The 15,359-nt window shown below is 45.2% G+C and overlaps 1 protein-coding gene across 1 annotated transcript; it reads left to right on the forward strand.

Moving 5' to 3' along the window:
• Positions 1-3,729: 3,729 nt before the first annotated feature.
• KRR1 (KRR1 small subunit processome component) lies at positions 3,730-11,527 on the forward strand. The gene is made up of 10 exons (XM_075080769.1): positions 3,730-3,862; positions 4,409-4,584; positions 5,092-5,226; positions 5,491-5,616; positions 5,712-5,795; positions 6,430-6,486; positions 6,992-7,162; positions 7,331-7,408; positions 7,522-7,615; positions 10,883-11,527. Exons 1-10 carry the CDS (start codon positions 3,778-3,780, stop codon positions 11,023-11,025), a joined length of 1,149 nt encoding a protein of 382 aa, XP_074936870.1. The 5' UTR covers positions 3,730-3,777; the 3' UTR covers positions 11,026-11,527.
• The last annotated feature ends 3,832 nt before the right edge of the window (positions 11,528-15,359 follow it).

Raw genomic sequence — 15,359 nt, forward strand, 5'->3', positions numbered from 1 at the left:
TTGCCTGTATGCCTGTTTCCTGCCCTGTTGTAAACTAAAAGAATTAAGAACACCCTAAGCCAAGATAAACTTGAAATATAATTCTCCAGTTATTTGAATCAAAAGGCAGTATTGATTATTTAATTATGTAGAAATGATCCAGATGCTGAGCATTTACTACAGATTAATGACTGTCCCAGAGCAGTTAATGACCCTTCTCGCTGCCATCAACACAAGCTGCTTATTAATCCCTGGAAAATGGCTTGCATAACAATCATAACCTGCTGTTAAAAGTTTATAAATAGATAAAAGTGTCACATGAATTTACGAGTGCTGAGGCTGAATGGGATCTGTGTGGCGTTTCTAGTGAATGAATGCCATGTGCATGAGCTCATCTGATTGCTTGAATTATCGCAAAATCCCAAGTTGCTCTTTTGGATTGGAAAATGGCACATAAGAAAGTGCCAAGTGGCTGGAGTCCTATCTACTGACTGGGAAATAATTACTTTGCTGCATAATAAAGCAGTACCTTCATTCTAACAGCAGTGCTCTGCCCTTTTTATCATATAACCTGAAATACATGTAAGGGAGGCTGTGTGGCTGTGCTGTTTCATTCCTCTGCTTTGCTTTTAAAAGGAAAAAATGCTTGCACATATGCACACACACAGAGCTGATCCAGGTCCCCTCAAAGCCCAGCAATGGGTTCAGTAGGCATAGGGGTCTTGCTAGGTTGGGATCTGTATTATTCAGACAAAGGTCTTTAAAGGAGCCCTTCACACCTGGGTCTATCCATCCCACAGTGGGCTGCCCTAACAATGAACATGGTATGTGCTGCCAGCAAAAGCTGCTTTCAGAAAACAAGTTGTTCCTTAATGCTGGCAGAGCTGTGAGGGTGCGCAGGCCCCTGGGGCTGGGGGGGCTGGGAGCAGGGAATTCCAGCGGTGCTGCATCCCACTGGCCGTGGGGTAGCTGTGCCCCACCACTGCCCTGGCACTCACGCTGGCCCTTCTGCCTGGAAGTTCAGCTGCCAAGCCAGTGTGTGGAGGACCCTGCTCCTGCGGGGCTGCAGCACCCCTGCTGCAGCACAGCCCAGCTGGAGTCACCTGGGCACCAGCCTTCAGCCCCCTGTCCCCTCAGCAGCCACTGTCTCCGCAGCTACCTGTCCTCACCCTCCTAAGCCTGCCAGATGAGCGGTGGCTGGTTATTGCATTTGAGCAGTGACTAATAACAACTATACAAATATGCTATTGTCTGGAGCCTGAGAAGGCTGCCTGGAGGAGCGTAGTGGGTCTGTGGGAGCATCCTGTCCCTACCAGGAATTAGGGAAGTGGCTTCCCTGTATCCGACCAGACCACAGATCCTGGGGTGAGAGGAAAGATGAGAAATTACTGTGTCCTTCAAAGAATCAGACAGCAGGGGACGTGAGGGCCCTTCCTGAATCACAGCTTCCAAGCCTGTTAGCACGACTGCCTCTGCTTTCTATTACTTTTAGCAGACCTGTCTCAATTGGACAAAGACACGTTTCAGTGTGGCGCTGCACCAGAGAGGGTTGTCCATCCTTTGAAACAGAGAAGTTGGGTGCCACAAGGCCCCAGTCCCTCACCCCCTACACCACGCACTGTGCACCCCTCTCTTTCCCTGGCGCAGAGGCTCGGGGGTCTCAGTGACCCCCACGCAGCAGTAGCTGGCACAGGGGCTGGGACGCAGGAGAGGAGCAGGTACATGAGTGGGCTGTTGCTGCCACTGCAGAGGCATGAGATGTGTACTCAGAGCAGGCACACTGCCCCAGAGGTCTGCAGGTTGGAGAAAAAGAAGGTGTATCTCATCAGAGACCTTTTCTCTGACCTTCAAAACTGCTCATAGACAGAGTGCTGCTGCCTCACCCACCGTCCCTGGCCATGCCACCTCCTGCTCTGCGCCTCTCCCTCCTCCGGCTCCCTGTTCTCCCTCACCGCAGCCTGTAGTTTGTCTTCGTGCTCTCACCACTCCATGGCCTGCTGCCCTTCTACCTCTCCCCTCTCATCCCTGGTCAGGAAGCTGATTCCCACTGCTGAGTGCTGAGAGCACACCCCACTAATTTTTTGGTGGGTTGCATCCTACACGTAGCATATAAGCAAGTGCTGAACCTATCTAGTTGTCCTCCCTCAAATTCTTCCCAAATCTGCTTAGCTGCGCTTCCACACCACCTGGTCAATTTTCAGGTGAGACGTGCACTGTGTGCTTCGTGTGCTACCTCCCCGAGGAGAAATGCCTCCCTGGGCCCCCAGCCCTGCCTTCGCACCGACCTGGTGTCTACATGTGGGCTGGACCCTCGTCCCCTGCTCGCAGGCTGCGCAGTGCAGAGGGATACCAACCCAGTAAGCAGCCCCAGGAGATTTCTCTGCCCGAGAGCTGAGAGAAGCAGATTTGCCCCCCGGTGCTCGCTCAGGGACACTGCACCTTTCTGTCAACGGCATACGGCATCCAAAGCCCGGTGCCAAGCGAGGCAGGAGCAGGACCCCAGCCTCTCCACCCAAGGCAGGGCTGCGCTGGCAGAGGAGAGCACGTTCCCCATCACCTTCATCTCTCCCCATCTCCTCCCTCAAGCAGAAACCACCGGGCGGATGGCAGCTCCGTTTGGGATGCTCCACTTATCGCAGCGGTCACTGCCATCTAGCGGGATCGGGGATGGATAACCAACCATCCCAAATGGCCGGAGGGACCCACCAGCACCCCTCTGCTGCGGGGCCTGGCCGATTCACCTTCCCGCTTTTGTTTTCCCTTTTCTCCTCAGAGCAGACGGTTTTCAGAGATGTTTCAGAGCAGGGATGGTGTCCAGGGACACTCTACCCTCCGCAGGCCCACAAGAGCTCCCACAGCATCCTCCCTGTTGGAAGGATATGGACAGACAGAAATTAAAATAAATGGCTAAAAACATGCACCAACTAGAGAACAAACTTGTGGGAAGAAGGGATCTCGGTGTCCCGTTTGTTTTGGGGGATGCAGCTGGCAGAGGGCTGGGAGATGGGGCAGGCTAGGAGACATCAGTCAGGGTCAAAGAAAAGTTTTTGGGGGTCAAAACTGATTTTTGAATTGATATTTTGTTTATGTGTAGATCAGATGACAGTAATATCTTTCTCGTCGTGGTGGTAATTAAACACCCCAGAGCACAAGCTTTTATGAACAGGTCTGATGAACACCTGCCTCGGACAATGCCATCCTGCCTCAGAGATGCACGTGTTCTTGCTCTTAAAAGGTCTGTTCCAGTTCTTCACTCCATTGGCTTCTTATGGTCCCCATAAAATAGAGTGAAGGAGGCACGTTCTTCCTTTTTTTACTCAAGAAAATGCTCGGCTACAGGTACAGGGAGGAGGAGGGAGGAGGATGCTGAGCACCCCCAGACAACCTTAAATTATGTTATTCAGCTGAATAATTGGGTCTTATCGGGAACGTGTTTTCTCTAGTTATGAGCACTGAAGTACTTCACAGATTTATCAATGTGCTTCAGCTTACATTTTGCTGCTGCTGCTTCTTTTTTCCTTTGCGTTGCATAATAGCGATAGAAAATTCAAACCTCTCACTTGCCCGTGTGCCTCTTCCCTGCCCCGGCTTTATTTTAACTTTTTTGCCCCCCGAGAAAGACAACCCCATAGGAAAACGCGTGCTGTTCCGAACAGAGAAGGCGCTACGATCCTCACAGCCTTTCCCGCCCGGCCCGCTCCCCTCAGGCCCTCCTCCCGCCGGGACTACCGCTCCCGTCGCGCACCGCGCCCCCGCCGCTGCCCGGCGCGCCCGCTTCCGGCGCCGGGTGCGCGCGACATGGCGGACCCTGCCGAGGCGGCCCAGGCCGGGGCCGAGCAAAAAGACAAACCAAAACCCAAAACTAAAAAGAAAGCGGCGGCAGGTGGGTGCGGGGTGAGGGTCCGCGCAGGGCTGGCAACCGGGAAGCCCTCGGGCTGTGAGGGGTCCCCCCGCCGTGGCCGGGGGGCTGCGGCCCCGTCCCGGCGCCGGCGCTCCCGCGGGTTTCCTGCGGCAGCCGGGGGCGGAGGAGCCGGGCCGCGGCTCCGCGAAGGCGGAGGGGCGGTGTGAGGAAGGCGGCCGGGGGGGCCAGGGGCGGGTGTTGGGAGGGGGGGGCGCGCAGCGGCGGTGCCTGCCCGTGCTGCTTCCCCCGGCACGGCTCCCCCTCGCCTCGGCCGCTCAGGCCCTGGTCCTGGGTAGCATCCCGGCCGCAACGCGCATCTGGGTCGTGCGTGTTATTCTGGTAATAAATAGCTTAAATCAGTAACTTCTCTAAGGTCAGACGAGATGAAAAACATGTTCAGCAGTGTTAAACGAAGCATTGTGTCCCTGCTTACAGTTATCGTACCTTTTGTAGTTAAAGGGGAAGGAAATGTAAGTAGTCACTGATGAAAGAGGAAAAAAACTTTTGGTTTTTTTATACCCGTAACAGTTGATGAATCTGAACTTCTCACTGTGCCAGATGGATGGAAAGAGCCAGCCTTTACAAGAGAAGATAATCCCAAAGGGCTGCTGGAGGAAAGCAGTTTTGCAACGTTATTCCCAAAGTACAGAGAATCGTACTTGAAAGAGTGCTGGCCGCTCGTCCAGAAAGCTTTGGGTGAACATGTACGCATACTTCCTGACTGTGATACTATGTTTTATATTTTGGGAGATACGGGTGTTACTTAAGCTTTTAAAAAGGGTGCAAGTTGCTTTTCTTGTATTTGTGTATATTTCTGCTGTGCTTATGTTTAGAATTGGTAAAGTCTTTTTTTTTTTCTTGGCATCGCAGTCAGTGAAAGTGTGCGTAGCCAGACTTGCAGTCCTACACAGATGCTGTCAGTAAAGCTCTTTGCAGCAGCAAGTGTCTCACCATCCCGACACTGACAGCTTTGTTGCGCCTGAATTCAAGGAGATGAGGGAGGTGGTGTTTCGAGTGCTGTGACACGTATTCAGTCTTCTTTGTGCAAGTTTCTGTGTGAATTTCCTTAAGCTGAGAGTCGCTTTATGAATTTTGGAAAATGGATCTGCGTTCAGTATGTAGTGTTCTGTTTGTTAACTTCTTACTGCCAAAGATGAATTCTGAGGTTTTGATTTAGAAATTGTTTCACTGTTTCTTTTCAAATATTTCAGTATGTGAATGCAACACTGGATCTAATTGAAGGAAGCATGACTGTCACTACCACTAAGAAGACTTTCGATCCATATGCAATCATCAGGGCTAGAGATTTAATAAAACTTCTGGCAAGAAGTGTTCCATTTGAACAGGTCTGTATTAAATCTGGAAGTTGGTATCAAATTCTATCATAATACTCTTAACAATACATTATAATTACTAATAATCATATCATATTATGAATAATCATAATATTACATTTTCAAAGTGTGGGATTTTCAAGTGAGTCAAGTAAAATATATATTTAAAGTGAATAAATCTGAAAGTGAATCGAGAAGAATAAACTGCAGTATTCCCCTGACTTCTGAATAATACATTTGCATTCAGATGGTACTGCCTGCTTCTTGTCTCTTTAGGCAGTTCGTATCCTTCAGGATGATGTTGCATGTGATATCATTAAAATAGGCTCTCTGGTGAGGAAGAGAGACACTTTTATTAAAAGAAGGGGGCGACTTCTTGGACCAAAAGGATCTACTCTGAAGGTATTTCCAATAGGTGTACTAACCAGAAAATTCTTAGACCCAAATTTATGTCAGATCTTCAGTTTGCACTTATTTAATTCCTTTTTTTGGTCTAGGCCCTGGAACTGTTAACGAACTGTTATATTATGGTGCAAGGCAACACTGTTTCAGCTCTTGGGCCCTTTAGTGGGCTAAAAGAGGTAAGGAAAGGCAGATGAGCAGTGTGTGTAGTGTACTGCTGTGCCCAGCTCGAGGGCAGACAAGAGGCAAAATCTGGCAACCTCGGGCGTACGTCACTGACTTCTCAGCTCTATGTTAGTAAGCTGCATTTACACAAATAACCATATTTTGTTTAGACTCTCAGATCTTTGTGTCTTGGAAGTAAAAGAGTATTTGTGAAATACTCTTTTTTTTTTTTTTTTTAATTATTGGTAGAAAGAATTTTTGTCAATTCGTATAAGAGGTATAAGTGAAAATACTGCAGAGTTAATGATACATAGCCTTAAGGAACATCTGACGTTTTTAGTAACTTTGTAGAAGAATGCTTGTCAAAAGCAAGAGTTTCTCATGACACCATAAGAATCCACAGTAACCTGAAAGTAAAGTTTGTGAGGCATGCTGGAGTGTATTAGAAACTTGACAGCGTTATTGATATTTCTGAAGTGCTGTGCTGTCTAGTTAGCCATGCCCATTAGCGTTTTAAATCTGTCTACTTTTGGGGCTGGGGATGACTTGGAAGCATGGTAGTATACCTGGTATTTTAATTTATTAGAATATTAAATACTTACTGAGTTTTCTGTGCATTTTGGTGTTTGTTTTTTTTATTAAATACAGGTTAGAAAAGTTGTTCTGGACACAATGAAGAATATACATCCCATATATAACATTAAGGTTAGCATGGTCCACTGTGCATATTTATTTATAAGAAAGTGCTATTTCTTCTCAGAGACTGGTATGTTAAATAATTTACATGTTTCTGTGTGGTACTCTATTTCTGAGAATTTCTGTAATGTGCTGCTTTAAAAAAACCCTGATTCTGATATCCCCCATTTTATCAGGGTATAGTGCCATAATATCATTAAAGTTATCAGAGAAAACATCAAAGGAAAAGTGTGTAAAAACTTTCCTCCATTCAATTGTTTGCTTGATACTTGCTCATTTAAAATGAGGCACCTCTCCAGTGCATTCTGTCCCTGTTTTGAGACACGTCTATCTTTCTGGTTCTGCTGTTCAAAATTAAACGCCTCTGCTCTTACTGAAGTCAGAGGTGGAAGGTTCGGATGTAGTATATTCACTGTAAGAAAGTTCAGTAAAGCTAGAGCTTGGAGCTCTTTGCTACTGCTGTAATACTGTTATTTTTTTATAACTTTTTCGTGACATTCTAAAACTACTGAAGACTTTGATGATCAAAAGGGAATTATCAAAAGATCCTGAACTGAGGTCACAAAGTTGGGAAAGATTTTTGCCTAAGTTTAAGCGGAAGAACTTGAAAAAACGCAAGGAGCCAAAGAAGAAGAATACTAAGAAGGAGTACACACCATTCCCACCTCCGCAGCCAGAAAGCCAGGTCAGCTGAAACTTTGTTTGGTTATGCAGAAATATAGCACAACATGAAATCTTTTTCTTGCTTACAAGAGGTTGGGAGGCCTTTTTTGTCAAGTTTTGATTTCCTAAGAGTATACATCTGGCTTATATTGCATAATTATCTAAGCTTCTTGGTACTTGTCTTACACAGATTGATAAAGAACTGGCAAGTGGTGAGTACTTCTTGAAAGAAAGACAGAAGAAACGAAAGCGAGTGGAAGAGATAAAGGTAAAGTAGTTTTAACCCTGTTCAGTTAAAAAGCATTTGACTGCTGACTTGAATTTTTTTTGTCTCTCTTGTCCTGCTCTACTGATAACTGGCCTTTTTATTGGTAACTTTAGGCAAAGCAAGCAGATGCAATCAAGAAGAGGCAAGAAGAAAGAAATAAAGCTTTTATCCCACCAAAGGAAAAGCCAGTTGTGAAAACAAAGAAAGGTAACCATTTATTTTTTTCCTGGTTTTCCTAGGAACCAACCTGCTGTTGGTTCCTAGGCTGACTGATTTTGCAGAAATAACACCTGTAGGAAATAAGAAAGGTCATGCAAAAAACCCCAGTGGTTAAATCCATGCCTGGATTTGCCAGGGACAATAGAAAGATAATGCAGCCCATAACTCTGTAGTTACAAAATGACAGTTCTCTGTAGAACATTTTCCTGATGGAGATACTGAGCCAGCCATCTCAATTGGTTGTTCTGACTACATCTATTTTTGGCTTTCAGTCTTATAGTGAAGCTGCCATAACTTTTGCATTCAGATAGCTTTTCTGTTAAGAAAAAGAAACCCAAAAGCAATACTTACTTGAAGACTTACGCCACAAGTAAGTATTGGTATAAGATGTGGATGGGCTGCAAGATGGGGAGTAGGGGAGCAAAGTCCCTCCCGCTGTAAGAGAAGATCAGGTTCGTGACCACCTGAGGAACCTGAACATACGTAAGTCTGTGGGACCTGACGAGATGCATCCCAGAGTCCTGAGGAAATTGGCTGATGTAGTTGCCAAGCCACTCTCCATGTTATTTGAAAAGTCGTGGCAGTCAGGTGAAGTCCCTGGGGACTGGAAACAGGGAAACATTGCACCCATTTTTAAAAAGGGTAGAAAGGAGGACCCGGGGAACCACTGTCCTGTCAGCCTCACCTCTGTGCCTGGGAAGGTCATGGAACAGACCCTGCTAGAAGCTATGCTAAGGCACATGGAGGACAGGGAGGTGTCCCTGATCTGAGGCAGCCAGCATGGCTTCACCAAGGGCCAGTCCTGCCTGGCCAACCTAGTGGCCTTCTCTGATGGGAGTGACTATGTCAGTGGACAAGGAAAGAGCTACAGATGTCATCTATCCAGACTTCTGTAAGGCCCTTGACATGATCCCCCACAGCATCCTTCTCTCTAAATTGTAGAGGGATGGATTTGATGGATGGACTGTTTTGTGGATGAGGAATTGGTTGGACAGTCACATCCAGAGGGTAATGGTCAATGGCTCAATGTCCAGATGAAGATCAGTGTTGAGTGGTGTCCCTCAGAGGTCCATAACAGGACCAGTGCTGCTCAGTATCTTCATCAATGACATAGACAGTGGGATCGAGGGCACCCTCAGTAAGTTGGCAGGTGACACCAAGCTCAGTGGTGCGGTTGACATGTCTGAGGGACGGGGTGCTATCCAAAGGGACCTGGACAAGCTTGAGAAGTAGGCCCATGTGAGAACCTCATGAGGTTCAACAAGGCCAAGTGCGAGGTCCTGCACATGGGTCAAAGCAACCTCTGGTATCAGTACAGATTGGGGGATGAAGGGATTGGGAGCAGGCCTGCTGAGAAGGACTTGGGGGCACTGGCAGATGAAAAGCTGGACATGAGCTGGCAATGTCCGCTCGCAGCCCAGAAGGCCAACTGTATCCTGAGCTGCATCAAAAGCAGCGTGGCCAGCAGGTCGAGGGAGGTGATTCTGCCCCTCTACTCCACTCTGGTGAGACCCCCCCTGCAGTGCTGCGTCCAGGTCTGGAGCCCCCAACACAAGAAGGGCATGGACCTGTTGAAGCGGGTCCAGAGAAGGGCCACAAAAATGGTCCAAGGGACGGATCACCCCTCCTGTGAAGACAGGCTGACAGAGTTGGGGTTGTTCAGCCTGGAGAAGAGAAGGCTGTGGGGAGACCTTACTGCACCTTTCAATACTTAAAGGAGGCTTATTAGAAAGATGGGGGCAACCTCTTTAGCAAGGCCTGTTGTGACAGGACAAGGGGTGATGGTTTTAGACTAAAGGAGGGTAGATGTAGATTAGTTACAAAGAAGAATTTTTTTTTACGATGATGGTGATGAAACAGCGGAACAGGTTGCCCAGAGAGGTGATAGATGTCCCATCCCTAGAAACATTCAAGGTCAGGTTGGACGGGGCTCTGAGCAACCTGATCTAGCTGAAAATATCCCTGCTCACTGCAGGGGAGTTGGACAAGATGAAGGTCCCTTCCTACCCAAAGCATTCAGTGTTTCTAAGATAGGGTAAATAGCTTTTCTAAAAGTTAAAGTAAAGCCATGCTCTATGCAGAGTAAGAACTTGTGTTCTCAGGTGAGGTGATTTGGTTTTTTACACGGTAGAGAAACAAGTTTCAGTTTTCTGGATTCGTTGATTATACTACATATTCATTCATTGTATTAGATATACTGTGTAAGTTTTGTATTAGCTGTGCTACCTACATATTATTACACTATGTATTACACAGTTTCTTATGAACTGAAAAGTTCATGTTTCTGGAAAAGCATGTGTTTTGCAGCATTGATACAGTACTTTTCTGTGATGGCAGTAAATTTTCAATAATCCTGCTATTGACCGTATAGTATCTCAAATACTGTGCTTTTCCAGCTGCTCTGTGTTTTGACCTGAAATGCTTCAGTCTTCCAAGAGTAAATGACAGCAATAGTTTGTATGTAGAGAAGAAACAAGATCCAAAGAGGACAGCTGGTACTTGCTGTTAGATGTAGGAATTAAGCGTGTGAGATAGAGTTAGGTCCAAGCACATGCCCAAAAGAGAATATACCATCATCCAGATGAACATAAGAGGAGGTTATTGATGTTGCTCAGCATTAAGTGTTTAACCTAAGTACTCTGGCACTCCCTGTAGAAGTCTCTTATAGAGGCCTTCATGCGGGGGTCAAAGATGTATTCCCCCAGCCCACACTTCCCCGTGCTGTTTCCAGCTGCAGCCATTAATGGATGGCCAGGGAGAGAGTGTAAGGATGGGACAGGCATATTTTGGATCTTACCACCTTAGTTACTTGCAGAAAGACAAAATACCATGAAAGCTTCTCCAGGTAGACGAACTCAATAATTAATTTCTTCTTTTTGTATGTAAGACCGACCAAGACAATAGGCCTATGTCTAAGAGCAAGTATGTATTCATTTCTGAGGAGTACACCTGTGGTCAGAGGAGAGGGTGATAATACCTAGTGTGTGTGCAGAGTGTGGCATCTGTGTTCCAACGCAGTTATATAGGATTTTTTAATATTAATGTTCTCCTTTAAATTCTGCTGAAAGAGGTTTGTGGATAATACTAGTTTCAACAAAAATTACTTTTAGAATAGTTTATAAAATCATTAGTGAACATAACCAATGCCACAGGATGCAGCTTACTGTGTTTACATATGAAGTCATCTTGTAGACCGTTAAACTTTAGAAAAAGTAAAATTCATGTCTGTTATCTGTGTGTCTTTTACTATGGTAGCCTCCACTGAGAAAAAAATTGATATTGAAGCCATCAAGGAGAAGGTAAAGAATGCAAAGAAGAAGAAATTGGGAGCACTTCCTGTGGAAGAAGTCAAGTTAAAAATGGCAGCAGATCAAAAGAAAAAAAAGAACAAGAAGTAATTCGCCATCTGAGATGCTCACTTTTCTCCCATGTTAATGAACATTTTCACACTTGGAAGATTTGAGACTTCTTGCTGTCAATATAATGTGGACAAAAAAAGACTAGGTAGAAAGACGGTTTTCTTCTCATAAGTACACTTTAATTAGTGGACCGGAAGCAGCTGTGCAAAACTGCAAAGGTTGAGGAAGAAAATCTGTGCTGCTGTGTTGTTTGAGAAGGTAAGAGAGTGTATTTTGATAATATTCATCTGCCTAAAAGGATAGGTATTGTAATAGAAATGTTTAGGCATTTGATACAGGATGTTAAACATTAGGGTCAGAGAACTTGGAGGGAGTTTAATTCTTCTGTGAAAGACTACCAGGCTATTGCAGCCTCAGTTACGGTGATAACTTTTGCAAAACGGGCAAGATTTATTACGATATTTTGCTTTTGTTTCTGTAAAAGCTGATTGTTTTTACATGTCTTGGTGTTAATAAAATATTTTAATACATTGTTCTTAAATCCTTTAATTCGTTATCTACTGCACAAGCTACATGTTGTTTTCCAGGAAACAAGCTCACAGCTTCCTGTGAGAATTAGACAAACCATAATCTTAATTGAATGCCATTAATAAACTGTCATTGTCCTGGAGGTTGTTAGACAATGCAGTACGAAGCAAGTGTCTTTCCACATGGAATGTGCTGCAGGGAGAGCATAAAGTGTTGTTACCTTTCTTTATTTATGTTTTTAATTTCTGCTTGCAAGAAAGTATAAGAAATTGGGTTCTTGTTTTTATTACTATTTTTTGAGTCCCTTCACCTTTTTAAGGAAGTCTAGAGGTTTTCAGTTTCCTGAAAATGAAAACTGTGCTGAAGTAAAGTTCACTGGAAGAGCAGATGTTGTTTACTTCGTACATCTGAGATTAAAGAAGCAAATGTGATGATTAGGAGGTGGTAGTGCCACACCAATTTCATGATTGTGTTGGAGTGTTTTTGCCAGGTTTGTTTTGGAATTTCAATCACCTGCATATGCAGTGGAAATGATTATGTTAGAACATTGCAGCTTGCTGCTTTTAGAATCATAGAATCATAGAACACTTTGGGTTGGAAGGGACTGCTAGAGGTTATCTAGTCCAACCCCCCTGCAGTGAGCAGGGGCATCAACTAGATCAGGTTTCTCAGAGCCGCATCAAACCTGACCTTGAATGTTTCCGGGGATGGGGCATCTACCGCCTCTCTGGGCAGCCTGTTCCGCTGTTTCATCACCCTCACTGTGGAAAAATTCTTTGTATCTAATCTACATCTACCCTCCTTTAGTCTAAAACCATCACCCCTTGTCCTGTCACAACAGGCCTTGCTAAAGAGGTTGCCCACATCCTTTCTGTTGTCCCCCTTTAAGCACTGAAAGGCCGCAATAAGGTCTCGCTGCAGCCTTCTCTTCTCCAGGCTGAACATCCCCAACTTTCTCAGCCTGTCCTAGTAGGAAGTTAGTAACTTTTAATTTGAAACTAGTAAGTGAAAACATAGCCATTTCCTTTTTTGCATATACAAGAATTTACAATATATGTGGTTAAATAGCCAGTACGTGTGCATTGAGAAATAGCTAAGATGCTTGCCGTGTAGGGTAGGGGATGACATTAGCCTTAGCATGCCTTTCAGTTATGTGATCACTTCTTGGCACTTAATTGTTAAGGAAAATCTACTCTCAATCCTTTCAGGGACTGCATTGTTTATAAATGACAGTTTAATTACTTGTGGAATCCATCAGAAAAATACTACTTCAACAGATACTTCACTGAGAATATGATCAATAAGTCACAAACACCCATCTCAAACTGTAGTGAGCTGATGGGTTTAGCGATGCCAGCACTATGAAAAGCTTTTTAGGAACACCCACTGGTGTTTAGCAGTTGACGGTGTACGGGGGTGACCTAAGTCAGTACCAGTCAGGTAGTTCAGAACTCATATAGTGAAAGGACTGCTTTCAACAGGAGGCACTGCAATACTTGAGTTTGAGTGCCTGTTCTCACCACGTGATCCCACGAATGAGTGCTTCAACAGAAGAGTCTGCAGAGCTAGAAGCCAATAAGGAAGAGCGTGACTGTAGCCAGGGAAGGAGAACGAGTGTTAATATTAGGGGAGGGAGAGTCCTCCGTTCTAATCTGACTGGATGAAGCGCCTTTTGCTGCAGAGGACTGATGCAGGTGTTCCCCCTGTTAAAAAAGTTAAAAACAAGCATAGGGCTGGTTGCCCTGTGCTGGTCTTGTGGGCTGGCATTTCATTTCAGGAACCTGATCTAGCTGAAAGCACCCTGCAAAAAAGTTTCCCAGCTGCATCAGCCTGGTGGCCTGAGTTACAGTGCAGGGGAACATAGCTCAACATGGTAGCAGCCTGGCCTTAAATTATATATACTTCCATTGTGCTTTTTCAATTTAGGACCCACACCTGAGGCATCTGTGTAGCTTTTGCATCAAATCCGTAGTAAAACCCTTACAGACTTCAAGGGGTCTTGTCCTTCTGTTGTTACGGAGTGAAAAGGCTTTGCATTGTGGTTGATCTTTTTCAGTTGTTAGGGTTGACAGGTCTCAGGGACTGTTGGTTGGACATTTATTTAAACTGGAAGAATCAAGAAAGCCTACTCATATTCCTGTAGGCGAACACAGTTAAACCAAAGGGTTTGCCTGCTTAGAGTCCATATCTGAATGGTAACTGGCTGCATGGGCTCACTGTTGGTGCTTTCTGCACCTGTTTTCTCAGAGAATATGGCTATACAGTTCTAACACTTGTATAAAAAGTAAAGAATAGAAAACAAAGTGGATTTGGAACGGTGAAAAAGGCTTCTTTTGTGTTTTCAGAACAGCTTGAACTATTGCAAATTATCTCCTTAAACTGATTTTAGAGTTTACAGACTTGCAAAAAAAAGTACCTTAAGGCTGTATTTATATATCAGTGTTTTGCGTTTATCATATGGAATTCATGGGCATATGGCATAAGATAAATGTGGACAACTCAAAGTGGTTTGATCATCAGGAGTTAAGTATCTGGATTTTTGGATGCCCTTAGAATGGGATGCAGTACTTGTTTAGCTTTGATTTTTTTACTTTCAGGCTTTTGTTTGAAAGATACCATGTTGTAAAGTTTTGAGGATATTTTCCTCTAAGCCCCAGTGATTTACAGGGTTTTTAATGAAGCTTTTTTGTGGTATTTCCTTAGAGCTGCTGAAGTATATAGTTAAACGACAATGCTGTGAATGTTTTGAACTTTAACGGCTCTGTGTTTGTTCTGTTTACTCTTCTGGAGACCAAGCACGGATTAAACTAAGCAGGGCAGAATTCCTGCTAAGCTCATTTTTGCTCCCTAGGCACAGCAATGTAGGATCTAACTGCATGTGGCTTCAGTGGGGCAGAGGCAGTGCCAGGCTCCGCGCTGGTGTGGGAGCCCTGTGCAAGAGCGCATACACAGAGTAAGTCCTGCTGCCCATGAGCTGCTTCCCATCCCGTTTTCAGATGGGACCTTGCAGTGTGCGAAGCTTGAGGCTTGGGTCTTGCACAAAAGAGAGTGGCAAAAAGACAAGTGAGGAGGAAAATAGCTGCTCTTTTTAACTGATAGACTCATGGCCTTGCTTTTGCAGTGGGGATTATTTTTTTTTCAAACTCCCTAATCTTCGTAGTTTGGAAGACAGAACTGAGCTTGGCTCTCTCACAAGTAGGTCAGCACAGGTACTGGGACCCTGGTCACTGGAGTGTGGAAAAGAAACTGCTCATCTGTCTGTGAGTGTGACGTCTTGGCTATAGAGGGTCTGTTTATAGAGGCTGTCTGTATATCAATGGCAAAATTTGGAATTTTGTCCCCAGCCATATTTGCATTTTGAAAAATGATTTATTCAGGGAATGCTATGATGCTGAGATGATCCTAGTGCGAGCAGTTAACTACCTGGAAGAGTAATAAGAAACTTTGGGTCCCAGTTCCAGTGTTTCCAGTTAAGAACCACTCCAGCAGTGGGGTCGGGAGTGGATATGCAGAAACGCTGACTGGCTGCAGGGGCAAGACTGCAGAAATGAAGCAGTGAGGGGAACTTTGTGGCTTCCTTACAGCAGTGTGTGTCTGTGCCCTGCAGAGGGGCATGGTGCAGAGGCATCTAACCCCGCCCCCAAATAGATACAGATTGCTGTGGTCCAGCTGTGTGCTGGTGCAGCTCTGCTCTTTGCAGCCTCCGCTCGAGCTGAGCAGCTGCGGTTGGTAGAGGACATGCCCAGCTGAACACAGTAGCAGTCCCCGCTGCTTTCTGCCTGCTCCAGATGTGCAGATTCCAGGAGACTCATCCCTTGGCAGCTGTTGAACCAAAGGCATAACTT

This window comes from Phalacrocorax aristotelis, chromosome 1 (assembly GCF_949628215.1).
Source record: "Phalacrocorax aristotelis chromosome 1, bGulAri2.1, whole genome shotgun sequence".
NCBI lineage: Eukaryota > Metazoa > Chordata > Aves > Suliformes > Phalacrocoracidae > Phalacrocorax > Phalacrocorax aristotelis.

Excerpts from the sequence above, each read along its gene's own strand:
- KRR1 (XM_075080769.1), top strand. The coding sequence starts at position 3,778 with ATGGCGGACCCTGCCGAGGCGGCCCAGGCCGGGGCCGAGCAAAAAGAC. Across the intron at positions 4,585-5,091 it reads AGAAAGCTTTGGGTGAACAT|TATGTGAATGCAACACTGGA; the intron begins GTACGCATACTT and ends CAAATATTTCAG. Across the intron at positions 7,616-10,882 it reads AGTTGTGAAAACAAAGAAAG|CCTCCACTGAGAAAAAAATT; the intron begins GTAACCATTTAT and ends TTACTATGGTAG.